This window comes from Pleurodeles waltl, chromosome 5 (genome assembly GCF_031143425.1).
Source record: "Pleurodeles waltl isolate 20211129_DDA chromosome 5, aPleWal1.hap1.20221129, whole genome shotgun sequence".
Lineage (NCBI taxonomy): Eukaryota > Metazoa > Chordata > Amphibia > Caudata > Salamandridae > Pleurodeles > Pleurodeles waltl.
In genome coordinates, this window is record NC_090444.1 from 1,805,230,434 (window position 1) to 1,805,257,957 (window position 27,524).

Here is a 27,524-nt window from a genome sequence, read left to right on the forward strand (position 1 = left end):
CTCATGCTGCTTATCTGTTTGCTTCTAAGTCTAAATTGCCCCTTCAGCTTGTCTCTTCCCTCCTGCTGTCCGTCCCCTGGCTTCTAAAGGCTTAGTGGCTTCGTTAGGAGATTGTTGGAAGAACGCACTGCGTGTTGAGATCTCGGACAAGATGTGGGCTCGCTGTCTAGAGCCGGTTAGGCAAGTGGCTTGTAATGCACGGTTTCACCTGACACACTTCTGTTTCTTGCATCATGCAGAACTGACGCCAAGGAGGACCGGGCAACCGGACCCGAGGGCAGCTAGCGGGGGCCCCAGATGTGGCGAGGAGGAGTCAGAGTTCGTACATATGGTATGCTTGTGTGCAGTGCTTGTGTGCAGTGCTTGTGTGCAGTGCTGTCTGGCAGCAGATCGCACAGACAGTGACGGAAGTAAAAGGCTGTTGGTTTCCCCTAGTCCAGCTGCGGTGCATTCCTGACGTAGGGAGTATTACCAGGAAACCGCGCCTCTGGAGCCCAGCCTCGATTGTAGCGAAGCGCTGCCTTACGATGGCGCGGACATGGCCTGCGACACCATCACTACGTGAAGGGCAGACTGAGCGGAGAACAAGGCCGCGGCTGAACTGGCAGTCCACAGGAGGCCGTGCGGCGGTAGGGGGGGAGGACCCGCTGCTCAGCTGGGATGTATAGTTGAAGAAACCGGAGGTACACTCAGACGACTGCCCCCCTCTGGAGCAGATGGGACCTGGAACAGTTTACCTGACACGACGAGTACACCGCTCGCCAACACGTAATACCTCAAGACATGGAGAGGCACATTTGGGGGGACCGGCAAGACATGAACCGTCTAGAGCAGGGAGTTCAAACTGGGGGGCGGGCCGGGCCCCCCTTGGGGTACCAATGGGGTACCTCAAGGGGGGGGGGGGGGGGGGCGCCAGGCTCTGGCCAAAAGAGGCATTATGCAGATAACACTGCTTTTTTTTAGCAGAAAAACATTATTGCATTTTTAAAAAGGTAACAGAACTTAACTGCAATGTTTCAATAAATCTAGACATGTTTAAACATTGCCAACTTAATAGAATAATTGTGACAAATTCTGAGGGGGCCCGATGATTTTATTTTCCCGGGGGGGGGGGGGGGGGCGCCGCATTAAAAAGTTTGAGCAGGGTAATGCTGCACACTCGTGATTATATTGTTGTTTTGATGTGTTATTTGGTGCATCGAGTTATGCTGTTGTACTTGGCTCCCCTGCATTGCCGTGAAGTATCGTTGTTGTATACGATCGGTGGACATTCTCTATCCCGGGAAAATAAATAAACATTTAAAAAAAAAAAAAAAGGCTCGCCGGCTTCTGGAGAAAACTTCCAGTTCAACTTCTGCTGTTCCTCCCACCAGCCTATGAGAGATAAGAGCACATTCCTTGTGTTCTTTCCACACGCCAGGACATTCGTGCATGGCACAGATGTGGTTCGTTTCTTGGCTTGGAGGAGGTGAGAGAGGTGGGTGCGTACGCAGGGTCACCTTTATTAAAGATACAAAGAACCCAGCCAGGCGCCTGGAGGCAGTGGTTGTGGCTGGACTCCTGCAGGAGGCGGGCAGGCTGAGGTCAGTGTTTCGGATTTAGCTTTTTGTCCTACAGCTAAGCATCAATTTTGCATTTGTGCAATAAAATAATAAATTGTGACGGTGCTCTGACACTGCTTATTAAAAAATTGCTCTTCTTTTGTTTATATATTGTGTTACGACTTCTTGACTACACGGTTTTACCGCTGGTTGACTGGCAGGCAGGGAGCTGGGCCGGTGACAGTCAGTCTTTGCACCTGTAGATATGCTGTCCAAGTTGCAGCGTTTTTTTCACAAGGCTTGAGTTTTAAATCCCAGCTACTTCACTTGACCAAATTGTGTGATACTGGGCAAGTACCATTGGCTTCGTATAATTCAGTTCCCATGTCTCACTGTGAGTGCCCTAAAGCTTCACTTGTACCGTTTGGAAGCACATGCCCTTTGGCTCAAACTGCTTCTACCAAGAAGAAAGCAGGTACCAATGTAACCGGGACGTGTTCAAGGAACAACTTGTTAGAACGCACTGAGTTGTTTTGGAAACATTAGGACTGGCACTTTTGTTTTAGTATATCACAACCCACTATTGGATTCACGGTGGTTCACAGCTGCAGAATGATGTGGCAAGGGCTGTTTTGATGTTCCTTGGTATTGCTTGTAGACTCTTTTTCATGAATAAGATTTCATTTCTGTATTAATTTGTAACAAAGCACTTATTTCTTTTATTGTTTTGAGAAGCCACGCATTTGTTTTGGACACACAGGGATTCTGCCACATAAACATTTTTTCAGATTTGGGGATACTGCTGCACATCAGTTTCACTCACTTGTTTGCTGAAATGATAAATGGATAATTGCCGCGGTGGCCTGGTTATTACTTCCTGTTATGCACATCCTCTCTTAGACGTATCAACGCCTTCCCATTGGTTTACATTTCTCGGTCATCTCACAAGTATCCCCCCCCCCCCCCGTGCATCTCTCCAGTGACCCTTTGTCCATGGCGCATACACGCTTTGTGTTTCCTATGAATGTTATTAGCTCCCAGTCATTCATGTGTACAATTAATTCGGGCACTTTAGTCAATATATTGCTGCATTCTGAAACTGCGTGCTTAGATCTGTAAATCTGTTCTTACTATGATAAAAGCAAAACCTCATGCCCCAGAATGCAACATGCTTTCGGGTAAAATGCCAGGACTGGGTGAACATGTCACACAGGACAAAGACCTACCTGGCAGCAATTTGTGATCTCAGCTACCTCAAGTGAGTAGAGTAACATGCTACTGATAAGCAGATTTTACTGCAGCCTGGGGGGGTGGGGGTGGGGGGGGGTGCGCTTGTGCACTCGAAAGAGACTTTCAAACGCTAAAATCAGTCTTCCTTAGCACCAGTCAGATTGTTTAAACTGAAACATAAGGGTTTCAAATCATTTTACAGGGGTTGCAAATGGGCAGATTTTTGCCCTCAGCGGTTCAAAGAGAATATGCCTAGTTTGTGCTTTTTGTATTAGGAGGTTATGTATATTAACATGCTACAGTCTGACGTTCTATAACAGTTGATAAAAACAAATATTACTAGGCCCACCTTCAGTGTCAAAAGTAGTGTCCAACCATTCCAATTTTTGTGGGATTGTCCAGCAGTGCAGATGCTTGTGCCACTTTGCTAATTGTGAGCATGTGCTCAACGATGAGAAATTTGATGCAGGAAATCTAGCTGCAAAATAGTTGTGGATTTCCGTAACACAAAGAAGGCCTACAGATCAAATATATGGGCACTCCGCAGACTGACTAAAGAAAAACTGTTTGTAAGGAAATGGCTCCCTGTTGCAGTTACCCCCCACTTTTTGCCTGATACTGATGCTGACTTGACTGAGAAGTGTGCTGGGACCCTGCTAACCAGGCCCCAGCACCAGTGTTCTTTCACCTAAAATGTACCGTTGTTTCCACAATTGGCACACCCCTGGCACCCAGATAAGTCCCTTGTAACTGGTACCCCTGGTACCAAGGGCCCTGATGCCAGGGAAGGTCTCTAAGGGCTGCAGCATGTCTTATGCCACCCTAGGGACCCCTCACTCAGCACAGACACACTGCTTGCCAGCTTGTGTGTGCTGGTGGGGAGAAAATGAGTAAGTCGACATGGCACTCCCCTCAGGGTGCCATGCCAGCCTCTCACTGCCTATGCAGTATAGGTAAGACACCCCTCTAGCAGGCCTTACAGCCCCAAGGCAGGGTGCACTATACCATAGGTGAGGGTACCAGTGCATGAGCACTGTACCCCTACAGTGTCTAAGCAAAACCTTAGACATTGTAAGTGCAGGGTAGCCATAAGAGTATATGGTCTGGGAGTCTGTTTTACACGAACTCCACAGCACCATAATGGCTACACTGAAAACTGGGAAGTTTGGTATCAAACTTCTCAGCACAATAAATGCACACTGATGCCAGTGTACATTTTATTGTAAAATACACCACAGAGGGCACCTTAGAGGTGCCCCCTGAAACTTAACCAACTATCTGTGTAGGCTGACTGGTTCCAGCAGCCTGCCACACTAGAGACATGTTGCTGGCCCCATGGGGAGAGTGCCTTTGTCACTCTGAGGCCAGTAACAAAGCCTGCACTGGGTGGAGATGCTAACACCTCCCCCAGGCAGGAGCTGTAACACCTGGCGGTGAGCCTCAAAGGCTCACCCCTTTGTCACAGCCCAGCAGGGCACTCCAGCTTAGTGGAGTTGCCCGCCCCCTCCGGCCACGGCCCCCACTTTTGGCGGCAAGGCTGGAGGGAACAAAGAAAGCAACAAGGAGGAGTCACTGGCCAGTCAGGACAGCCCCTAAGGTGTCCTGAGCTGAAGTGACTCTAACTTTTAGAAATCCTCCATCTTGCAGATGGAGGATTCCCCCAATAGGGTTAGGATTGTGACCCCCTCCCCTTGGGAGGAGGCACAAAGAGGGTGTACCCACCCTCAGGGCTAGTAGCCATTGGCTACTAACCCCCCAGACCTAAACACGCCCTTAAATTTAGTATTTAAGGGCTACCCTGAACCCTAAAGAGTTAGATTCCTGCAACAACAAGAAGAAGGACTGCCTAGCTGAAAACCCCTGCAGAGGAAGACCAGAAGACAACAACTGCCTTGGCTCCAGAAACTCACCGGCCTGTCTCCTGCCTTCCAAAGAACTCTGCTCCAGCGACGCCTTCCAAAGGGACCAGCGACCTCTGAATCTTCTGAGGACTGCCCTGCTTCGACGACGACAAGAAACTCCAGAGGACAGCGGACCTGCTCCAAAAAGACTGCAACTTTATCCAAAGAAGCAGCTTTAAAGAACCCTGCAATCTCCCCGCAAGAAGCGTGAGACTTGCAACACTGCACCCGGCGACCCCGACTCGGCTGGTGGAGAACCAACACCTCAGGGAGGACCCCCGGACTACTCTACGACTGTGAGTACCAAAACCTGTCCCCCCTGAGCCCCCACAGCGCCGCCTGCAGAGGGAATCCCGAGGCTTCCCCTGACCGCGACTCTCTGAAACCTAAGTCCCGACGCCTGGAAAAGACCCTGCACCTGCAGCCCCCAGGACCTGAAGGACCGGACTTTCACTGCAGAAGTGACCCCCAGGAGTCCCTCTCCCTTGCCCAAGTGGAGGTTTCCCCGAGGAAGCCCCCCCTTGCCTGCCTGCAGCGCTGAAGAGATCCCTTGATCGCTCATTGACTAACATTGCGAACCCGACGCTTGTTCTAACACTGCACCCGGCCGCCCCCGCGCCGCTGAGGGTGAAATTTCTGTGTGGGCTTGTGTCCCCCCCGGTGCCCTACAAAACCCCCCTGGTCTGCCCTCCGAAGACGCGGGTACTTACCTGCAAACAGACCGGAACCAGGGCACCCCCTTCTCTCCATTATAGCCTATGCGTTTTGGGCACCACTTTGAACTCTGCACCTGACCGGCCCTGAGCTGCTGGTGTGGTAACTTTGGGGTTGCTCTGAACCCCCAACGGTGGGCTACCTTGGACCAAGAACTGAACCCTGTAAGTGTCTTACTTACCTGGTAAAACTAACAAAAACTTACCTCCCCCAGGAACTGTGAAAATTGCACTGTGTCCACTTTTTAAATAGCTATTTGTGAATAACTTGAAAAGTATATATGCAATTGAAATGATTCAAAGTTCCTAATGTACTTACCTGCAATACCTTTCAAACAAGATATTACATGTTAAATTTGAACCTGTGGTTCTTAAAATAAACTAAGAAAATATATTTTTCTATAACAAAACCTATTGGCTGGATTTGTCTCTGAATGTGTGTACCTCATTTATTGTCTATGTGTATGTACAACAAATGCTTAACACTACTCGTTGGATAAGCCTACTGCTCGACCACACTATCACAAAAACAGAGCATTAGTATTATCTATTTTTACCACTATTTTACCTCTAAGGTGAACCCTTGTACTCTGTTCAAGCTATTCCTTACTTTGAAAAAGCACATACAGAGCCAACTTCCTACATTGGTGGATCAGCGGTGGGGTACAAGACTTTGCATTTGCTGGACTACTCAGCCAATACCTGATCACACGACAAATTCCAAAATTGTCATTAGAAATTGATTTTTGCAATTTGAAAAGTTTTCTAAATTCTTAAAAGACCTGCTAGGGCCTTGTGTTAGATCCTGTTTAGCATTTCTTTTAGAGTTTAAAAGTTTGGTAAAAGTTTGAATTAGATTCTAGAACCAGTTTTAGATTCTTAAAAAGTATTCCAACTTTTAGAAGCAAAATGTCTAGCACAGATGTGACTGTGGTGGAACTCGACACCACACCTTACCTCCATCTTAAGATGAGGGAGCTAAGGTCACTCTGTAAAATAAAGAAAATAACAATGGGCCCCAGACCTTCCAAACTACAGCTCCAGGAGCTGTTGGCAGAGTTTGCAAAGGCCAACCCCTCTGAGGATGGCAACACAGAGAATGAAGATAGTGACTTGGAGGAAAATTCCCCCCTACCAGTCCTATTTAGGGAGAACAGGGTCTCTCAAACCCTGACTCCAAAAATAGTAGTCAGAAATGCTGGCTCCCTCACAGGAGGGTCCAGCCTCTCTGAAATCACTGAAGGTAACTCCAGTGAAGAGGACATCCAGTTAGCCAGGATGGCCAAAAGATTGGCTTTGGAAAAACAGATCCTAGCCATAGAAAGGGAAAGACAAGAGATGGGCCTAGAACCCATCAATGGTGGCAGCAACATAAATAGGGTCAGAGATTCTCCTGACATGTTGAAAATCCCCAAAGGGATTGTAACAAAATATGAAGATGGTGATGACATCACCAAATGGTTCACAGCTTTTGAGAGGGCTTGTGTAACCAGAAAAGTGAACAAATCTCACTGGGGTGCTCTCCTTTGGGAAATGTTCACAGGAAAGTGTAGGGATAGACTCCTCACACTCTCTAAAAAAGATGCAGAATCTTATGACCTCATGAAGGGTACCCTGATTGAGGGCTTTGGATTCTCCACTGAGGAGTATAGAATTAGATTCAGGGGGGCTCAAAAATCCTCGAGCCAGACCTGGGTTGATTATGTTGACTACTCAGTGAAAACACTGGATGGTTGGGTAACTGGAAATGAAGTGTATGACTATGTTGGGCTTTATAATTTGTTTATGAAAGAACACATTTTAAGTAACTGCTTCAATGAAAAGTTGCATCAGTATCTGGTAGACCTAGGTCCAATTTCTCCCCAAGAATTGGGAAAGAAGGCAGACCACTGGGTCAAGACTAGGGTAACCAAAACTTCCACTGGGGGTGACCAAAAGAAAGGGGTTACAAAGCCTCCCCAGGAGAAAGTGGGTGACACTAGAAACAAAGAAAAAGAGTCCCCTGTAGGCCCCCAAAAACCAGACCAGGTGGGTGGGCCCAGAGACACAACCCAAGACAAAGGTGGGTACCAGGGTAAGAGCTGGGATGCCACTAAGGCATGGTGCCATAACTGTAAACAGACAGGGCACCACACCAAGGACACTTCTTGTCCCAAAAACAAACCCCCTAGCAAAATCCCAGGGGTGACCAGTGTAGCCATTGGGGATGACTCCTCAGATGAGGAGGTCTTCATAGCCTTCAACTGGAAAAAGGGCCCAACAGGTGAGTTGGAGATTCCAGAGGGAAGTAGACACTTCCACCACCTACAGGTGAATGGAATCCCAGCCACTGCCCTGAGAGACACTTGTGCCAGTCACACTATTGTGCATGACAGGCTGGTGTTCTCAAACCAGTACATCCCAGGTGAGATGGCCAGAGTAAGAGTTAGCCCAGACAGGGTCACTAATAGGCCTGTGGCTTTTGTGCCCATAGAAGTGGGTGGAACTTTTAGCTGGAGAAGGGTGGTAGTCAGTACAGACCTCCCCCTTGATTGTCTCCTTGGAAATGACTACCCAGAGGTTAGTCAGAGCCTAAGAGAAGAACTGGTCCAGGACCAGTCCTCTCCCAAGGATTCTGGAGTGCCTACCTCTGCAGTAAATGCAAGTAGGCCCCAGAAGAAAAAGAAAAGGAAACAGAGTAGGAAAGGTGGACAACCTTTAGCCAAGGTTCCAGCAAGCCAAGGAGATTCTGCTCCAGTGGGGGAGAACTCCAAAAGTGGCTCTGATAAAATCCAACCTGACCCACAAGAAGTCCTGGCTAGTCAGGCAACTGTTAAGCCTGAGTGGGTGGCTCCTCAGCTAACAGAAGAAAGAGTGGAAGAAGGGTGTTTACTACAAGATGTGGTAACCCCCCACTCTAATACAGCAGACAGGCACCCTGAACCCAAAGAAGCCTGTAACTTAGCCCCTTCCCTTGTAGGTGAAGAGCTAAAGGTGTGGTTCTGGGCACTGACAGCTGTCAGTGGCCTCTGCTGGGTGTTGGCCTTTATGGCTGCACTATCCTTGGCATGGTGGTCTGACCCCATGCCAAATAACAAGTTAGGCCCCCTGACCCTGTTGGTCCTGGTGGGGTTACTCCAGCTCTGGGTAACCTCTTTGGGTAAGCTAGGGGTGACCCTGGCTAAGATAAGATTAGCAGAGGTGGATACCTCTAACCCCAAAATAGAGAGAATGGGTGAAGACATAAAAAGCACAGACAAGAGGCAATTCAGACTAGGTCCTATCACTGTGGAAGTGGGTCAGTTCCCCAGAGGGAATGACCTGAGCAGGAGGATGTAAGGCAGAGTAGGCCCTGCAACAAACCAGCCTATTTCCTCTACTCTTCCTCGCCTCCCAGACTAGGAAGACTCTCCCAGCTTTGGCTGAGTCTCCTGGCCTGTGGGCTGGGGGGGGCTTGTGTAAAGAAATGGCTCCCTGTTGCAGTTACCCCCCACTTTTTGCCTGATACTGATGCTGACTTGACTGAGAAGTGTGCTGGGACCCTGCTAACCAGGCCCCAGCACCAGTGTTCTTTCACCTAAAATGTACCATTGTTTCCACAATTGGCACACCCTGGCATCCAGATAAGTCCCTTGTAACTGGTACCTCTGGTACCAAGGGCCCTGATGCCAGGGAAGGTCTCTAAGGGCTGCAGCATGTATTATGCCACCCTAGAGACCCCTCACTCAGCACAGACCCACTGCTTACAAGCCTGTGTGTGCTAGTGAGAACAAAATGAGTAAGTCGACATGGCACTCTCCTCAGGGTGCCATGCCAGCCTCTCACTGCCTATGCAGTATAGGTAAGACACCCCTCTAGCAGGCCTTACAGCCCCAAGGCAGGGTGCACTATACCATAGGTGAGGGTACCAGTGCATGAGCACTGTACCCCTACAGTGTCTAAGCAAAACCTTAGACATTGTAAGTGCAGGGTAGCCATAAGAGTATATGGTCTGGGAGTCTGTTTTACACGAACTCCACAGCACCATAATGGCTACACTGAAAACTGGGAAGTTTGGTATCAAACTTCTCAGCACAATAAATGCACACTGATGCCAGTGTACATTTTATTGTAAAATACACCACAGAGGGCACCTTAGAGGTGCTCCCTGAAACTTAACCAACTATCTGTGTAGGCTGACTGGTTCCAGCAGCCTGCCACACTAGAGACATGTTGCTGGCCCCATGGGGAGAGTGCCTTTGTCACTCTGAGGCCAGTAACAAAGCCTGCACTGGGTGGAGATGCTAACACCTCCCCCAGGCAGGAGCTGTAACACCTGGCGGTGAGCCTCAAAGGCTCACCCCTTTGTCACAGCCCAGCAGGGCACTCCAGCTTAGTGGAGTTGCCCGCCCCCTCCGGCCACGGCCCCCACTTTTGGCGGCAAGGCTGGAGGGAACAAAGAAAGCAACAAGGAGGAGTCACTGGCCAGTCAGGACAGCCCCTAAGGTGTCCTGAGCTGAAGTGACTCTAACTTTTAGAAATCCTCCATCTTGCAGATGGAGGATTCCCCCAATAGGGTTAGGATTGTGACCCCCTCCCCTTGGGAGGAGGCACAAAGAGGGTGTACCCACCCTCAGGGCTAGTAGCCATTGGCTACTAACCCCCCAGACCTAAACACGCCCTTAAATTTAGTATTTAAGGGCTACCCTGAACCCTAAAGAGTTAGATTCCTGCAACAACAAGAAGAAGGACTGCCTAGCTGACAACCCCTGCAGAGGAAGACCAGAAGACAACAACTGCCTTGGCTCCAGAAACTCACCGGCCTGTCTCCTGCCTTCCAAAGAACTCTGCTCCAGCGACACCTTCCAAAGGGACCAGCGACCTCTGAATCCTCTGAGGACTGCCCTGCTTCGACGACGACAAGAAACTCCCGAGGACAGCGGACCTGCTCCAAAAAGACTGCAACTTTATCCAAAGAAGCAGCTTTAAAGAACCCTGCAATCTCCCCGCAAGAAGCGTGAGACTTGCAACACTGCACCCGGCGACCCCGACTCGGCTGGTGGAGAACCAACACCTCAGGGAGGACCCCCGGACTACTCTACGACTGTGAGTACCAAAACCTGTCCCCCCTGAGCCCCCACAGCGCCGCCTGCAGAGGGAATCCCGAGGCTTCCCCTGACCGCGACTCTCTGAAACCTAAGTCCCGACGCCTGGAAAAGACCCTGCACCTGCAGCCCCCAGGACCTGAAGGACCGGACTTTCACTGCAGAAGTGACCCCCAGGAGTCCCTCTCCCTTGCCCAAGTGGAGGTTTCCCCGAGGAAGCCCCCCCTTGCCTGCCTGCAGCGCTGAAGAGATCCCTTGATCGCTCATTGACTAACATTGCGAACCCGACGCTTGTTCTAACACTGCACCCGGCCGCCCCCGCGCCGCTGAGGGTGAAATTTCTGTGTGGGCTTGTGTCCCCCCCGGTGCCCTACAAAACCCCCCTGGTCTGCCCTCCGAAGACGCGGGTACTTACCTGCAAACAGACCGGAACCGGGGCACCCCCTTCTCTCCATTATAGCCTATGCGTTTTGGGCACCACTTTGAACTCTGCACTTGACCGGCCCTGAGCTGCTGGTGTGGTAAATTTGGGGTTGCTCTGAACCCCCAACGGTGGGCTACCTTGGACCAAGAACTGAACCCTGTAAGTGTCTTACTTACCTGGTAAAACTAACAAAAACTTACCTCCCCCAGGAACTGTGAAAATTGCACTGTGTCCACTTTTTAAATAGCTATTTGTGAATAACTTGAAAAGTATACATGCAATTGAAATGATTCAAAGTTCCTAATGTACTTACCTGCAATACCTTTCAAACAAGATATTACATGTTAAATTTGAACCTGTGGTTCTTAAAATAAACTAAGAAAATATATTTTTCTATAACAAAACCTATTGGCTGGATTTGTCTCTGAGTGTGTGTACCTCATTTATTGTCTATGTGTATGTACAACAAATGCTTAACACTACTCCTTGGATAAGCCTACTGCTCGACCACACTACCACAAAATAGAGCATTAGTATTATCTATTTTTACCACTATTTTACCTCTAAGGGGAACCCTTGGACTCTGTGCATGCTATTCCTTACTTTGAAATAGCACATACAGAGCCAACTTCCTACACTGTGGATAGAACTCAACGAGGCCTTAAAATCAAGATCAAGAAATTCTAACAAATTCTGGAGGCTGGTGCAGAAAAAGTCAAACAGGAATACTATGAGTGCGCAGATATGCATCTCGGCAGAAAACTGGGTGTAGGAAAGTACCATCTTGCCTGGCATGTTACCCCCATCTTTACTGTATGTTTGTTTGTTTCTGCCCTTGTGTCACTGGGATCCTGCTAGGCAGGACCCCAGTGCACATAGTGTATGCCCTGTATGTGTTCTCTGAGTTGCTGAGCGCCCCCTCTGTCTCCTCCTCCAAGGGGACGACATCCTGGTCCTCCCTGGTCCCCAGCAGCACCCAAAAACCTCTACCGCGACCCTTGCAGCTAGCAAGGCTTGTTTGCGGTATTTCTGCGTGGAAACACTTCTGCAATATCCAGCACTCCGTGGGACATCTTCCATCCAAAGGAGAAGTTACTAGCCCTTTTCGTTGTTGCAGAATCTTTGGCTTCTTCCACCCGGAGGCAGCCTCTTTGCACCTTCATCTGGGGTTTCCTGGGCTCTTTCCTTGGCTCTTGCCCCCCCTGGACACTATTGTGACTCTTGGACTTGGTCCCCTTGCCTTGAAGGTCCTCAGGTCCAGGAATCCGTCTTCAGTGCTTTGCTGGTGTTTGTGGTTCTTGCAGAATCCCCCTATCACGACTATTGTGTCCTTTTGGGGTAGTAGGTGTACTTTACTCCTACTTTTCAGGGTCTTGGGGTGGGGTATCTTGGACACCCTAACTGTTTTCTTACAGTCCCAGTGACCCTCTACAAGCCCCCATAGGTCTTGGGTCCATTTGTAATTTGCATTCCACTTTTGGAGTATATGGTTTGTGTTGCCCCTAGACCTATGTTCACCTATTGCATCCTATTGTGATTCTACATTGTTTGTACTACTTTTCTTACTGTTACTTACCTGTTTTGGGTGTGTGTACATATAACTTGTGTATATTACTTACCTCCTAAGTGAGGGTATCCTCTGAGATACTTTTGGCATATTGTCACTAAAATAAAGTACCTTTATTTTTAGTAACTCTGAGTATTGTGTTTTCTTATGATATTGTGCTATATGATATAAGTGGTATAGTAGGAGCTTTACATGTCTCCTAGTTCAGCCTAAGCTGCTTTGCCATAGCTACCTTCTATCAGCCTAAGCTGCTAGAAACACCTCCATTCTACTAATACGGGATAACTGGACCTGGCACAAGGTGTAAGTACCACAAGGTACCCACTATAAGCCTGGTCAGCCTCCTACACTGGGTCAGTTATATCACAAACCTATATGTCGACTGATGAGATCTCGACTCTGAGTTTGTTGTGTCCTTCGGGAACTCAGACAGATTGGGTGGCCAATAAAAACAACGTAGGTAAAGTACGATCAATAATTACTTCCATTCGCTCGGCTGGGGCCCCGGGCCCTGGGCCCTAACGAACTGCTAGCCAGGCAGCCAGGCCAACCAGTCTTCTGTGCCGCTGCTCAAGCAGAACATCATGACAACTGAGGTCCCGGGCAGCTGGAGGGGATCCATATAATCCCCAATACATAAAGAGGGCCCAACAAATCAGCCAGCCAATTTTAGGCTAATGGCACTGCTTGACGTAGACAGCAAATGCGTTGCAAACGTTTTAAAGTCAGAGTTAGAAGAATGGGCCACAGCCAGTGCGCTAATCCCTATTACACAATCAGGCTTTAGACAAGGTGCTTTGCGGAAGTCAAGTTGGTGATTCTTCTTCCTTGATCTAAGCAGCAAATAAAAAACAAGCACCAACTCTATATACACCCTTCATTGATTACACCACCTCCTTTGGCATAGTTGTAAGGTTGTGGCAGAAGCTCTATAATTGGGCCAAACCGGCCATGCTGTTGATAGCCATCTTGAGTTTATATGTAAAGACCTGGGTGAGAGTCAAAGTCTCCACTAACACTAACAGAGTGACTTCAAAAAAGATCTGGACAAATCAAGGGTGAAACAGGGATTTATATTGGCTTCCTTATTATTCAATAACAGGGATGTATATTGCCTTCCTTATTATTCGATCTTTACTCATCTGATTTAAATAATACCTTTATCGAAATTAATGCATTTCCACCTAAATACGCTGACTGTCACCTTCAGTGATTACAAAATGCAGACGGTACAATCATGTTTGTTCATACTGCTGTTCGTTTGCAAAGATCATTGAATGCTTTGAACTGCAATGCAAATAAGATTTCCATCATTGGCTCAAAAACTAAAACAATGGTGCGTGGGAGGAAGAAGTCAAGAAAACCACATTTTTCCTGGATCAGGTGAATATTGAGCAGGTATCCAGCTTGAAATATCTTTGTGTGTATTTCAACAAGCATAGCCCGCTACAAGTGCAACTTGGGAAATTAAATGAATGTTGGCGGCCTTGATTGTTAGCTTTCAAAAATTGCCTAAAAAAATGAAAGGTCCGACTTATCTGATTTTGTTTTGCGTCATTGATGCTAAATTTATCCCAACACTATCATACGGCTCTCTAATATTCAAAGACCGCCTAGGAATTTGTCTAGACAAGGCCCACTGTTGTTGCTATAGTAGTAGACTATTCCAGCTGCCTGATGTCGCTCTGTCATCTGAAATTTGTCTTGAATTCAAGCAAGGCAAGCAAGTAATCATGGGCAAAATAAGGTTCTTAAGTCACTCTATTAAACTCAAGGCTGCCACGTGTGGCACGCTGAGGGAGTTAATATGGTCAAGCTTGCTGAACTGTGTGCTGAAATACTCATTAAAATACAAGATTAAAGTCTGCTGAGGACGATCGTCAGGAGAAATCAGCAAAGGTCCACATGAACTTGGGTATCTCTCTTTACCAGTACAACCAGGGGGCTCCACATCTATCTAGCCATATGAGTCTAGAGCAAAAAAAGACCCAGGGCCTGATTACGATATCCTATGGAACTTGTAATACGGTGGACGGGATATGCATCACATTTGCGATGCAGTATCCCATCTGCCAAGACCGTAATCAAGCCCCTAATCAGGCTAAGATGTGGTATAATACCTCCGAAGGCCTACAAATATGGACCACTGAAAAGTTCAGAGGCCCTGAATTGTAAACTGTGCAATCATAAACTTAAATCACTGCTGCTTGTATTCTGTATGTGCAGCAAATTGAAGGATTTAAGACAATTTTGGCGAAAACCAATTTTTTTGCCATTTAGGAATCAAACAATACCAGAAAGTTAACCCAGTTAACATCTAGATTTTTGAAATTCTTGAAGGACATTTACTAAGTCAAGAATAAGAACTCCATGCCCAAACAGAACTCCAAATGGCACATTGCACATTTCACAGTACTTACTGGATTTTTCGAACAGTTGCTAGCAATCTATCTGGGTCACAGGATGGGCAATATAACGACATATGTATGCTGAGACAGCCCCGGTCCGCACTTCACACCCTATACTTGCCTATAAGAGCAGCTACTTGGACAACTTTGCACATTGTTTTACAACTACAATATTATAAAGAATTGATTTTAAAGGGACATTTTTTACTTATATCTTATTTAACAATGAAACTCAAGATAACTAAAAACAATAAAATGTGTTACTTACTTCGAAGACATGGGATCACTCCCAGCTTTGCTGCTTCATAAAACTTTATGATCCTTAACAAATATTTTATTTTATGGAGCCTCCTTTTTATTATCATAAATGCAGCGGCGGCTGCCGCAAATATCAAGGGAAGGTCTGGAGGGGGAATAAATATATGTATTTTTAAAAACGTACCGTTCATCGCCACGACCGCCGTCCTCTCCTGCCGCCTCGCCCGTCCTCCTTTCCTGTTCTGGTGTCCCAGCATTCAGTGACTGAGCCAACAGCAGAAAAATAAAACGATATTCAAATATCGTTTTATTTTTATGCTGCTGGCTCTTAGCCAGTGGGGCGACGCTCCGAGCCGCCCATGCACAAATGAGAACACCTTCGAGTATGCAAGTTTAGGATATTATTTTGTGTTTTATTTAATAGATCATAATGAATCCAGGCCATCTATTATGCAAGTGACATTCCCTTTAGTTATCGCATGACATTCTTGTCAGGGTGAAGGGGACAGGGATGGTTACAAACTATCATTTTTAACAAGTTCCTCTTCATGCACTGAACCAGCCAGATGTACAAAGATAAAATACTTCTGATTGTAAAAAAAATACACTTTTTTTCATTCTGAAGAAATGTTATCATATTTTTACAAGATGTTTTTTGTATGATTTACACCCCTGATACTTTACGGCTCAGCTTCTGCAGGGCCTCCTAGAGCCCAGCCTGACCCTTGGCTCGGCCTTCCCTGTTAATTCGTTGGCTCGCCCACCTCTAGCTGGCTGCACTTTATGCCACATAATGTCACAGTTGCCTTCAGATAGGAGTGCCCTCCAGGTGGTCCCATAAGCTGGGCACTGTATCAGATCATATGGTTTACGGACGACAGCACCCAGCCCACGCCAACTGTCCCAAGGGCCAGACATGGGCAGCTGCTCCCGGGACAATCTCACCATCTCCCATACCGCCGAACACCATTGGACCGACCACAAGTGCATCCACTTTACCTAAACAAAGTACACCGCACGCCACTACACCCCTGTCCCCCTGGCAGATGCTGTGGCAAAGTCACAGAAGCAAAACTCACCAATGATCTCAACCACTCCCTCCCACTGGATGCAGCGGACGCAAATGAAGCCGCAAGCAACCTACACCGCTGGCTCTCAAACTGCGCTGACAACGTAGCCCTCCTAAGAAAAACCGCAGGGAATCGATAGAGCAAAACTCCCAAGTGGTATGTGACAGTCCTACAGGAATCCAAGCGCTCCTGCAGACGACTGGAATGTAAATTGAGGATCTGCAAATCAACCGAACAGTCTACAAAAATGCAGTCACCACGCACCACCAAAACATCAGAGCCACCAAAAAAGCCACCTTTCAAGCACTCCTCAAGACCAGTGCTCACAACAGAAAAGAGCTCTTTGCCATCGTCAAAGAGTTCACGAACCCCGGGAGAGACACCTCTTCCATCCCTCTCTCCCAAGACCTCTGCAACGACCTTGCCACCTTCTTTCACTGTAAGATCCAGGACATCTACGAAGGCTTCAGGAACCAAACCCTGACAGCACCACTCACCACCACGGACCTAGGACCTCACCAGATACTGAACTTCTGGACACCCATCACCATAGAGGATACCCAAAGTTTGATGAACTCCATCTACTTGGGAGCACCCTCAGATCCATGCCCTCAGCACATCGTCAACCTGACCAGCACAACCATAGCACCGGAGCTCTGCCGAACCATCAACCGATCCTTCGAGACCGCCACATTCCCCTCAGACTGGAAGTGTTAGAAATGGGGTCTTTGGTTGGCAGTCAGGTTACCCTCTGTCCAAGCAAGCACCCTCACTCTAGTCATGGTAAAGAAGAATCGCCCTCAGTTAACCCCCCTGGTAGCTTGGAACAAGCAGGCTGACTTAACTTCAGAAGCAGTGTGTAAAGTATTTGTTCCAACACACAGAGTAACTCAGTGAAAACACTACAAAATGACACAACACAGTTTTAGAAAAATAGGTAATATTTATCTGAACAAAACAAGATAAAAATGACAAAAATCCAACATACACAGGTCAAGTCATGAATTTTCAAAAGAATAAGGCCCTCATTTTGACCTCAGCGGTCTTTTTTAAAGACCGCTGAGGTACCGCTGCGCTGTAGACCGCCAGTGCAAGCGGTTTTCCGCGCAGTGTATTATGACTGCTGGCAGCCCTCTGTCTTTCGGACAGAGAGCCGCCAGCAGCCATACTGGCGGTAGGCGGGGAAGTGGAGGCTGCTCCACCTCCACCGCCCCGTCATCAGAACACCGCCGACCGAATCACGTTCCATGATTCGGCGTGGCGGTGTTCTGGTGACGGGGTGCTGGCGGCGGAGCAGCCCCCATGGATCCCGTCCCCTCCCGGATGATCAACAGACAAGGTAAGTTGATCGTCCGTTAGGGAATGGGGGTGGGGGGAGTTGTGTGTTGTGTGTGCATGGGGGTGTGCGTGTGAGTATGTAGAGGAGGTGTGTGAGTGAGTGTATGCATGCGGGGGTGTGTTGTGTGTATGGGAAATGTGTGCGGGTCGGTATGTGTGCATGTCTGTTTGTATGTGTGCGGGTATGTGTTGTTGTAGTGTATGTGTGCGTGTAGGAGTGTGTGTATGTGCATGTTGGGGGTGGGGAGGGGTGTGTGTATGTGCATGTTGGGGGTGGAGAGGGGGATCCTGCCACCTTTGGGGCTGGCAGCGGGGTCAGGGGTGTGGGGGGAGGACTCGGGGTGGGGGAGACCCCTATCAGTGCCAGGGAAAGAATTCCCTGGCACTGATAGTGCCTACTGCCATGGATTTCGTGGCGGTTCCAAACCACCCAAAATCCATGGCTGTATGCAGGGTCCTGATACCGGCGGCGGTCTGGTGACGGCCGCCGGGCTGGAGACCGAAGTCTCCAGCCCAGCAGTCGTCACCGCCCTGGCGGTCGGAGTCGAGAAGTGGCGGATGACCATGGCGGTAACCGCCATGGTCATAATTCAATTTTTTTTCCCACCGGCCTGTTGGCGGTATTACCGCCACTTCTCCCCCGCCCGCCAGGGTGGTAATGAGGCCCTAAGAGTCTTAATCCTTAGAAAACATTGAGAATGCTGTTATTTCACAAAAGTACCAGGGTAGCATCAAATGAAAGCCGCACGGACGAGTGTGCATCAGAAAAGACCAGCGATGCGTCGATTTCTCACTCACAAGCGATCACGTGCACCATTCTTCCTTTGGTCAGGTCGGCGTGCGTCGTTTCTTCTCTCCCACAAGAGAGTGATACGGACAGGCACCTTGGGTCCAGGCAGACATTTCATTGATTTTCTGCACCCAGCAATGTTGCCTTGAAAATCCAGTCACGCTTTATCACAAAACTGCGCTGTGTGGGGTCTGTGTTATCAGCCTCCGTTAGCGGGTGTTGCGCGTTGTTTCTCCAGCCATGCTGTGTTGATCTTCCAGCCGCGATGCAGGTGGAGCATTGATTTCAGCAGTGAAGCCGGCGGCGTGTCATTTATCAGCTGCGTCACGGATGGTGCGTCGAAAAGTTCCCTGTACGGTGGTCTGTGCGTGGATTTTCAGTTCTTGTCTGCCAACTTCACCTTTCAAGGGTCCAGGAACTGCATAGCGCACCACTTGACAGGGCAGGAGTCTCAGCAGAGAGTCCAGGTTCTGGCAGGGGAAATCTTTGATGGCCCTGAGACTTCAACAACAGGAGGCAAGCTCAGTTCAAGCCCTTGGAGATTCTTCTCAAGTAGAAATGCACAACAAAGTCCAGTCTTTGTCCCCTTTCACAGGCAGAAGCAGCAACTGCAGGACAGCCCAACAACGCACAGTCACAGGCAGGGGCAGCACTTCTCCTCAGCTCTTCTCCTTGGCAAAGATTTCTCTTGATTCCAGAAGTGATCTAATTTTTCGGGGTTTTGGGGGCTCTTCTTATACTCCTTTCTGCCTTTGAAGTATGCAAGCTTCAAAGGAAAGTCTCTCTTGTTTGTAAGATCCTGCCTTGCCCAGGCCAGGCCCCAGACACACGCCAGGGGGTTGGAGACTGTATTGTGTGAGGGCAGGCACAGCCCTTTCAGGTGTGAGAGATCACTCCTCCCCTCCCACCCAGCCAGATGGCTCACCAGGATATACAGGCTACACCCCAGCTCCCTTAGTGTCACTGTCTAGAGATAGGTGCAAACACCACAACTGTCAAACTGAGCCAGACAGGGAATCCACAAAGAGGCAGAGTCACAGAATGGTTTAAGCAAGAAAATGCCTGCTTTCAAAAAGGGGCATTTTCAAACACACAATCTAAAACCCAACTTCACTAAAAGATGTATTTTTAAATTGTGAGTTCAGAGACACCAAACTCCAAATGTCTATCTGCTCCCAAAGGGAATCTGCGCTTTAATAACATTTAAAGGCAGCCCCCATGTAAATCATGAGAGAGATAGGCCTTGCAACAGTGAACACCGATTTTGGCAGTATTTCACTGTCAGGACATGTAAAACACATAAGTACATGTCCCACCTTCAACATACACTGAACCCTGCCCATGGGGCTACCTAGGGCCTACCTTAGGGGTGCCTTACATGTAAGAAAAGGGAAGGTTTAGGCCTGGCAAGTGGGTACACTTGCTAAGTCGAATTGGCAGTTTAAAACTGCACACTCAGACACAGCAGTGGCAGGTCTGAGCCATGTTTACAGGGCTACTAATGTGGGTTGCACAACCAGTGCTGTAGGCCCACTAGTAGCATTTGATTTACAGGTCCTGAGCACCTCTAGTGCACTGTGTAAGGGACTTACTAGTAAATCAAATATGCCAAACGTGGAAAGCCAATTACACATACATTTTACATAGGAGCACTTGCACTTTAGCACTGGATAGCAGTGGTAAAGTGCGCAGAGTATCAAAAACAGAGTCCAGCACACATCAACAACAAGAGAAACAGAGGCAAAAAGTTAGGGGAGACCACGCCAAGGATGCCAAGTCGAACAAGTGTCCCCCCCAGCTGAAAGTGGGGAGCAACTACCCAACCTCAAGGGAGTTCTCATCACTAAGCGGAAGAATTTGGATAGACCAGCATTGGTGTGTTCTGTACCACGGCGGTGTTCCACCGTAAAGGCCATCCCCTGTAGGGAAAAGGACCACCTCAACAATTTTGGATTCTCACCCCTCATCTGCATTAACCATCTGAGGGGCCCGTGGTCGGTCTGAACCTGGAAGTGAGTCCCAAACAAGTAGGGTCTTAGCTTCTTCAGCGCCCAGACAACAGCAAAAGCTTCATGCTCAATTGCGCTCCACCTACGTTCGCTGGGAAGTAACCTCCTGATAATGAAGGTTACAGGTTGATCTAGGCCCTCTTCATTAAGCTGTGAGAGTACTGCTCCTATAACATGCTCTGGGGTGTCTGTTTGCACAACAAACTCCTTGGAGTAGTCAGGTGCCTTCAGCACAGGTGCTGTGCACATGGCAGCCTTCAGGGCATCAAAAGCGGTCTGGCAAGCCTCTGTCCAGATCACCTTCTTTGGTTGCTTCTTCGAAGTCAGCTCATTCAGGGGGGCAACAATAGTGCCATATCCCTTGACAAACCTTCTGTTATAGCCAGTGAGGCCTAAAAAGGTCTTCACCTCAGTCTGGGTCTTGGGAGGCTTCCAAGCCAGAATGGTTTCAATTTTTGGTTGTAGGGGTGACACCTGGCCACTCCCCACCTGGTGTCCCAAGTGAACCACAGAACCCTGCCCTATTTGGCACTTGCTTGCCTTAATAGTGAGGCCTTCCTTTTGCAGGGCCTCCAACACTCTGCAGAGGTGCTGCAAGTGTTCCTCCCAAGTGGAACTGAACACTGCAATGTCATTTAGGTATGCTGCGCTGAAGTAATCCAGCCCAGTCAACACCTGGTTGACCAATCTCTGGAGGGTGGCAGGGGCATTTTTCATCCCAAATGGCATCACTTTAAACTGGAAGTGTCCATCTGTAGTAGAAAAGGCTGACCTCTCCTTGGCCCCCTCAGTTAAGGCAACCTGCCAATACCCAGACGTCAAATCAAATGTGCTGAGGTATTTGGTAGTTCCCAACCGATCTATAAGCTCATCAGCTCAGTGGATGGGGTGCGCCTCAGTTTTAGTGACTGCATTGAGACCCCAGTAGTCCACGCAGAACCAGAGTTCTGGGATAGCCACAGGAGAAGCAGCCTTTGGGACCAAGACCACAGGGTTGGCCCAAGGACTGCTAGAAAAATCAATCACCCCTAGGGCTAACATCTTAGACAACTCATCTTTGATGCTGGCCCTGACCTTATAAGTCACCCGGTAAACCTTCTGTTTCATGGGTGGACTGTCCTCAGTGTCCACATCATGTGTACACAAGTGTGTGACCCCTGGGATCAGGGAGAACAGGCAGGCAAACTGACCCAACACCTGGTGACAGTCCCTCTGTTGTTCTGAGGTCAGGGAGGGGGAGAGGTTCATTCTCTCCACAGACCCATCTTTTTTGCCAGCAGACAGGAGGTCAGGAAGAGGCTCGCTCTCTTCTTCCACTCCATCATCTATCGCTAAGATCATGGACAATTCAGTCCGCTCAAAGTGTGGCTTGAGACGGTTCACATGCAGGACCCTTAAGGGGTTCCTGGTAGTCCGCAAGTCCACAGGTAGGTGACTTCGCTCTTGCACTCCACCACCTCAAATGGCCCAGTCCACTTGTCCTGGAGTGTCCTGAGTTCCACTGACGCCATCACCCACACTTTTTCCCAGGCCGAAACTCGACCAAAGTGGCATTCTGGTCATACCACCATTTCATGTCTGCCTGGCTTGCTTCCAGGTTCTCTTGTGCAAGAGATCTGAAGCGGGCAATCTGGTTTCAGAAGGCCAGCATGTAGCTAAATACATCCTGGGGAGGTTTACTAGGGAATTTCTGTAAGCCCTCCTTCATCAGACTCAAAGGTCCCCTGACAGAGTGGCCATACAGTAACTCAAAAGGACTAAACCCAAACCTTTTTTGAGGCACCTCCCTGTAGGCCAACAGAAGGCATGGTAAGAGGACATCACACTTCTGCCTCAAGGGCTCTGACAGGCCCATGATCATGCCTTTTAAGGTGCGATTGAATCTTTCAACCAGACCATTGCTTTGGGGGTGGTAAGGAGTGTTGAACTTACACGTTACCCTACACTCCTGCCACAGAGACTTTATATAAGTAGATATGAGGTTGGCACCCCTATCAGATACCACTTCTTTAAAGAACCCCATGTGGGTAAAAACCCCCATCAATGCACAACTCCCCACAGGGGAAGAGATTGATCTCAGAGGAATGGCTTCTGGGTAACCGGGTGGCATGGTCCACCAAGACCAGGATGAACCTGTGGCCCATGGCTGTCTTGGGATCCAGAGGACCCACAATGTCAATACCGGCCCTTTCAAAGGGGGTACTAACCACTGGAAAAGGTTGGAGGGGAGCCTTGCATTTCCCCCCACTCTTGCCACTTGCCTGACAAGTCTGGCAAGACCTGCAATAAGCATCTGAGTGCCTGTGCATTAGGGGCACAAGAAAAGTGGGTGACAAGCCATTCAAAGGTCTTGTCCTTCCCCAAATGTCCAGCTAAAGGCACATCATGAGCCAGACCCAGTAGGAAGGCTCTGAAGCACTGGGGTACCACCAGCACCTTGGCTGACCCAGGCTCAGCAACCTTAGGCCCACTATAGAGGAGGTCATCCTCCCAATAAATCAGGTGAGATCCTGGCTCCTTGCCATCCGCCTGGTCTGCAGCCTGCTGCCGCAAACCCACTAGAGTAGGGCATGTTTTCTGTGCATCACAGAATGCCTCCCTGGTGGGTCCCCCTTCCTGCTGCCACTGTGACATCTCAGGGACATCCCCCAGCTCAGCCACCTGTTCCTCTGTAGGCTCCGGGGTGTCACCCTCAGGCTCTGCCTCCTCCCGGACCGTGGCAACTTCTGGGGCTGGTTTCCCACGTCCTCTACCCTTCCTCTTTTTGGCGGTCCCCTGGGCCACTGTTTCAGGCTCCAGGGGCTCCTGACCATCCTGACGGGCTGCCATTGACCTGGTGGATATGCATACCCACCCAGACAGACCCAACATCTCCAAGTGTGACCTGTGTTCCACCTCTTTCCAAGGCGAAACCTCCAGGTGATTGCCAAGAAAACAATCCACAGGCATGGTTGGACTCACAGCTACCTTGAAGGACCCTGAGATCCCCCCATACAAAGGGAACCTGTGCCACTCTGCACAGGCGCTCTGAGTTGTCCACTGCAACTACTAGGTGAAGTTCAGGGGGGTCTATCTGCTCTTCATACACCAGGTGACTCCTCACTGTAGTCACACTGGCTCCTGTGTTTCTCACAGACTCCACCCTGTGTCCATTAATGGTCACCCACTGCCTGTACCTTTTAGTGTTCTTAGACACCAGGGTTCTGTGGACCATTTCACTGTCCCCTAGTGAGACAAAGGTAATCTCAGCTGGCTCCCACCAACCTGGAACCAAGTCTTCCCCAAGCCCTACACTAGCCAAACCCTGGGACTGAGCACCAGTGGGTGCCGGTGTACTCTTGGGGAATTTGGGGCCCTCCTCACATGACCCAGCTGGTCACATGCATAACACTTACGTGGAGGACCTCCTTCCACAGGTTTCCCTTTAGAGACTGTGAGAAAGTAGCCTCTTTCTAGCCTTGTTACCCCCACTTTTGGCCTGTTTGTGAGTATATGTCAGGGTGTTTTCACTGTCTCACTGGGATCCTGCTAGCCAGGGCCCAGTGCTCATAGTGAAAACCCTATGTTGTCAGTATGTTTGTTATGTGTCACTGGGACCCTGCTAGCCAGGACCCCAGTGCTCATAAGTTTGTGGCCTATATGTATGTGTTCCCTGTGTGATGCCTAACTGTCTCACTGAGGCTCTGCTAACCAGAACCTCAGTGGTTATGCTCTCTCTGCGTTCCAAATTTGTCACTAACAGGCTAGTGACTAAATTTACCAATTCACATTGGCATACTGGTACACCCATATAATTCCCTAGTATATGGTACTGAGGTACCCAGGGTATTGGGGTTCCAGGAGATCCCTGTGGGTTGCAGCATTTCTTTTGCCACCTTTAGGGAGCTCGGACAATTCTTACACAGGCCTGCCAGTGCAGCCTGAGTGAAATAACGTCCACGTTATTTCACAGCCAGCCAGTTACCACTGCACTTAAGTAACTTATAAGTCACCTATATGTCTAACCTTCACCTGGTGAAGGTTGGGTGCAAAGTTACTTAGTGTGTGGGCACCCTGGCACTAGCCAAGGTGCCCCCACATCGTTCAGGGCAAATTCCCCAGACTTTGTGAGTGCGGGGACACCATTACACGCGTGCACTGTACATAGGTCACTACTTATGTACAGCGTCACAATGGTAACTCCGAACATGGCCATGTAACATGTCTAAGATCATGGAATTGTCACCCCAATGCCATTCTGGCATTGGGGGGAAAATTCCATGATCCCCCGGGTGTAGGAAAGTACCATCTTGCCTGGCATGTTACCCCCATTTTTCACTGTATATATGTTGTTTTAGTTGTATGTGTCACTGGGACCCTGGTAACCCAGGGCCCCAGTGCTCATAAGTGTGCCTGAATGTGTTACCTGTGTAGTGACTAACTGTCTCACTGAGGCTCTGCTAATCAGAACCTCAGTGGTTATGCTCTCTCATTTCTTTCCAAATTGTCACTAACAGGCTAGTGACCATTTTTACCAATTTACATTGGCTTACTGGAACACCCTTATAATTCCCTAGTATATGGTACTGAGGTACCCAGGGTATTGGGGTTCCAGGAGATCCCTATGGGCTGCAGCATTTCTTTTGCCACCCATAGGGAGCTCTGACAATTCTTACACAGGCCTGCCACTGCAGCCTGAGTGAAATAACGTCCACGTTATTTCACAGCCATTTTACACTGCACTTAAATAACTTATAAGTCACCTATATGTCTAACCTTTACCTGGTAAAGGTTAGGTGCAAAGTTACTTAGTGTGAGGGCACCCTGGCACTAGCCAAGGTGCCCCCACATTGTTCAGAGCCAATTCCCTGAACTTTGTGAGTGCGGGGACACCATTACACGCGTGCACTACATATAGGTCACTACCTATATGTAGCTTCACAATGGTAACTTCGAATATGGCCATGTAACATGTCTATGATCATGGAATCGCTCCCTCTATACCATCCTGGCATAGTTGGCACAATCCCATGATCCCAGTGGTCTGTAGCACAGACCCTGGTACTGCCAAACTGCCCTTCCTGGGGTTTCACTGCAGCTGCTGCTGCTGCTGCCAACCCCTCAGACAGGCATCTGCCCTCCTGGGGTCCAGCCAGGCCTGGCCCAGGATGGCAGAACAAAGAACTTCCTCTGAGAGAGGGTGTTACACCCTCTCCCTTTGGAAAATGGTGTGAAGGCAGGGGAGGAGTAGCCTCCCCCAGCCTCTGGAAATGCTTTGTTGGGCACAGAGGTGCCCAATTCTGCATAAGCCAGTCTACACCGGTTCAGGGACCCCTTAGCCCCTGCTCTGGCGCGAAACTGGACAAAGGAAAGGGGAGTGACCACTCCCCTGACCTGCACCTTCCCTGGGAGGTGTCCAGAGCTCCTCCACTGTGCTCCAGACCTCTGCCATCTTGGAAACAGAGGTGCTGCTGGCACACTGGACTGCTCTGAGTGGCCAGTGCCACCAGGTGACGTCAGAGACTCCTGCTGATAGGCTCCTTCAGGTGTTAGTAGCCTATCCTCTCTCCTAAGTAGCCAAACCCTCTTTTCTGGCTATTTAGGGTCTCTGTCTCTGGGGAAACTTTAGATAACGAATGCAAGAGCTCATCCGAGTTCCTCTGCATCTCTCTCTTCACCTTCTGCCAAGGAATCGACTGCTGACCGCGCTGGAAGCCTGCAAACCTGCAACATAGTAGCAAAGACGACTACTGCAACTCTGTAACGCTGATCCTGCCGCCTTCTCTTCTGTTTTCCTGCTTGTGCATGCTGTGGGGGTAGTCTGCCTCCTCTCTGCACCAGAAGCTCCGAAGAAATCTCCCGTGGGTCGACGGAATCTTCCCCCTGCAACCGCAGGCACCAAAAAGCTGCATTACCGGTCCCTTGGGTCTCCTCTCAGCACGACGAGCGAGGTCCCTCGAATCCAGCGACTCTGTCCAAGTGACCCCCACAGTCCAGTGACTCTTCAGTCCAAGTTTGGTGGAGGTAAGTCCTTGCCTCACCTCGCTGGGCTGCATTGCTGGGAACCGCGACTTTTGCAGCTACTCCGGCCCCTATGCACTTCCGGCGGAAATCCTTTGTGCACAGCCAAGCCTGGGTCCACGGCACTCTAACCTGCATTGCACGACTTTCTAAGTTGGTCTCCGGCGACGTGGGACTCCTTTGTGTAACTTCGGGTGAGCACCGTTTCACGCATCCTCGTAGTGCCTGTTTCTGGCACTTCTCTGGGTTCTACCTGCTGCTGAGAGGGCTCCTTGTTTTGCTCGACGTCCCCTCTCTCTCCTGGTCCAATTTGCGACCTCCTGGTCCCTCCAGGGCCACAGCAGCGTCCAAAAACACTAAGCGCATGATTTGCAGCTAGCAAGGCTTGTTGGCGTTCTTTCGGCAGGAAAACACTTCTGCACGACTCTCCACGGCGAGAAGGATCCGTCCACCAAAGGAAAAGTCTCTAGCCCTTTTCGTTCTTGCAGAAACCTCAGCTTCTTCTGTCCAGTAGAAGCTTCTTTGCACCCGCAGCTGGCATTTCCTGGGCATTTGCCCATCTCCGACTTGCTTGTGACTTTTGGACTTGGTCCCCTTGTTCCACAGGTACCCTAGATTGGAAATCCACAGTTGTTGCATTGTTGGTTTGTGTCTTTCCTGCATTATTCCTCTAACACAACTTCTTTGTCCTTAGGGGAACTTTAGTGCACTTTGCACTCACTTTTCAGGGTCTTGGGGAGGGTTATTTTTCTAACTCTCACTATTTTCTAATAGTCCCAGCGACCCTCTACAAGGTCACATAGGTTTGGGGTCCATTTGTGGTTCGCATTCCACTTTTGGAGTATATGGTTTGTGTTGCCCCTATCCCTATGTTTCCCCATTGCATCCTATTGTAACTATACATTGTTTGCACTGTTTTCTAAGACTATACTGCATATTTTTGCTATTGTGTATATATATCTTGTGTATATTTCTTATCCTCTCACTGAGGGTACACTCTAAGATACTTTGGCATATTGTCATAAAAATAAAGTACCTTTATTTTTAGTATAACTGTGTATTGTGTTTTCTTATGATATTGTGCATATGACACTAAGTGGTACTGTAGTAGCTTCACACGTCTCCTAGTTCAGCCTGAGCTGCTCTGCTAAGCTACCATTATCTATCAGCCTAAGCTGCTAGACACCCTATACACTAATAAGGGATAACTGG

The 27,524-nt window shown here is 49.0% G+C and overlaps 1 protein-coding gene across 1 annotated transcript in view; it reads left to right on the forward strand.

Annotated features, from left to right (window-relative positions):
- The first annotated feature begins 1,177 nt into the window (after nucleotides 1-1,177).
- LOC138296821 (ATP-binding cassette sub-family C member 10-like) overlaps nucleotides 1,178-27,524 on the forward strand; it is a 669,768-nt gene continuing 643,421 nt past the window's right edge. The window contains exon 1 of the mRNA XM_069236276.1: nucleotides 1,178-1,583. Coding sequence (XP_069092377.1) covers nucleotides 1,432-1,583 — 152 coding nt within the window. The 5' untranslated portion in view covers nucleotides 1,178-1,431. The remainder of the gene's footprint in view (nucleotides 1,584-27,524) is intronic.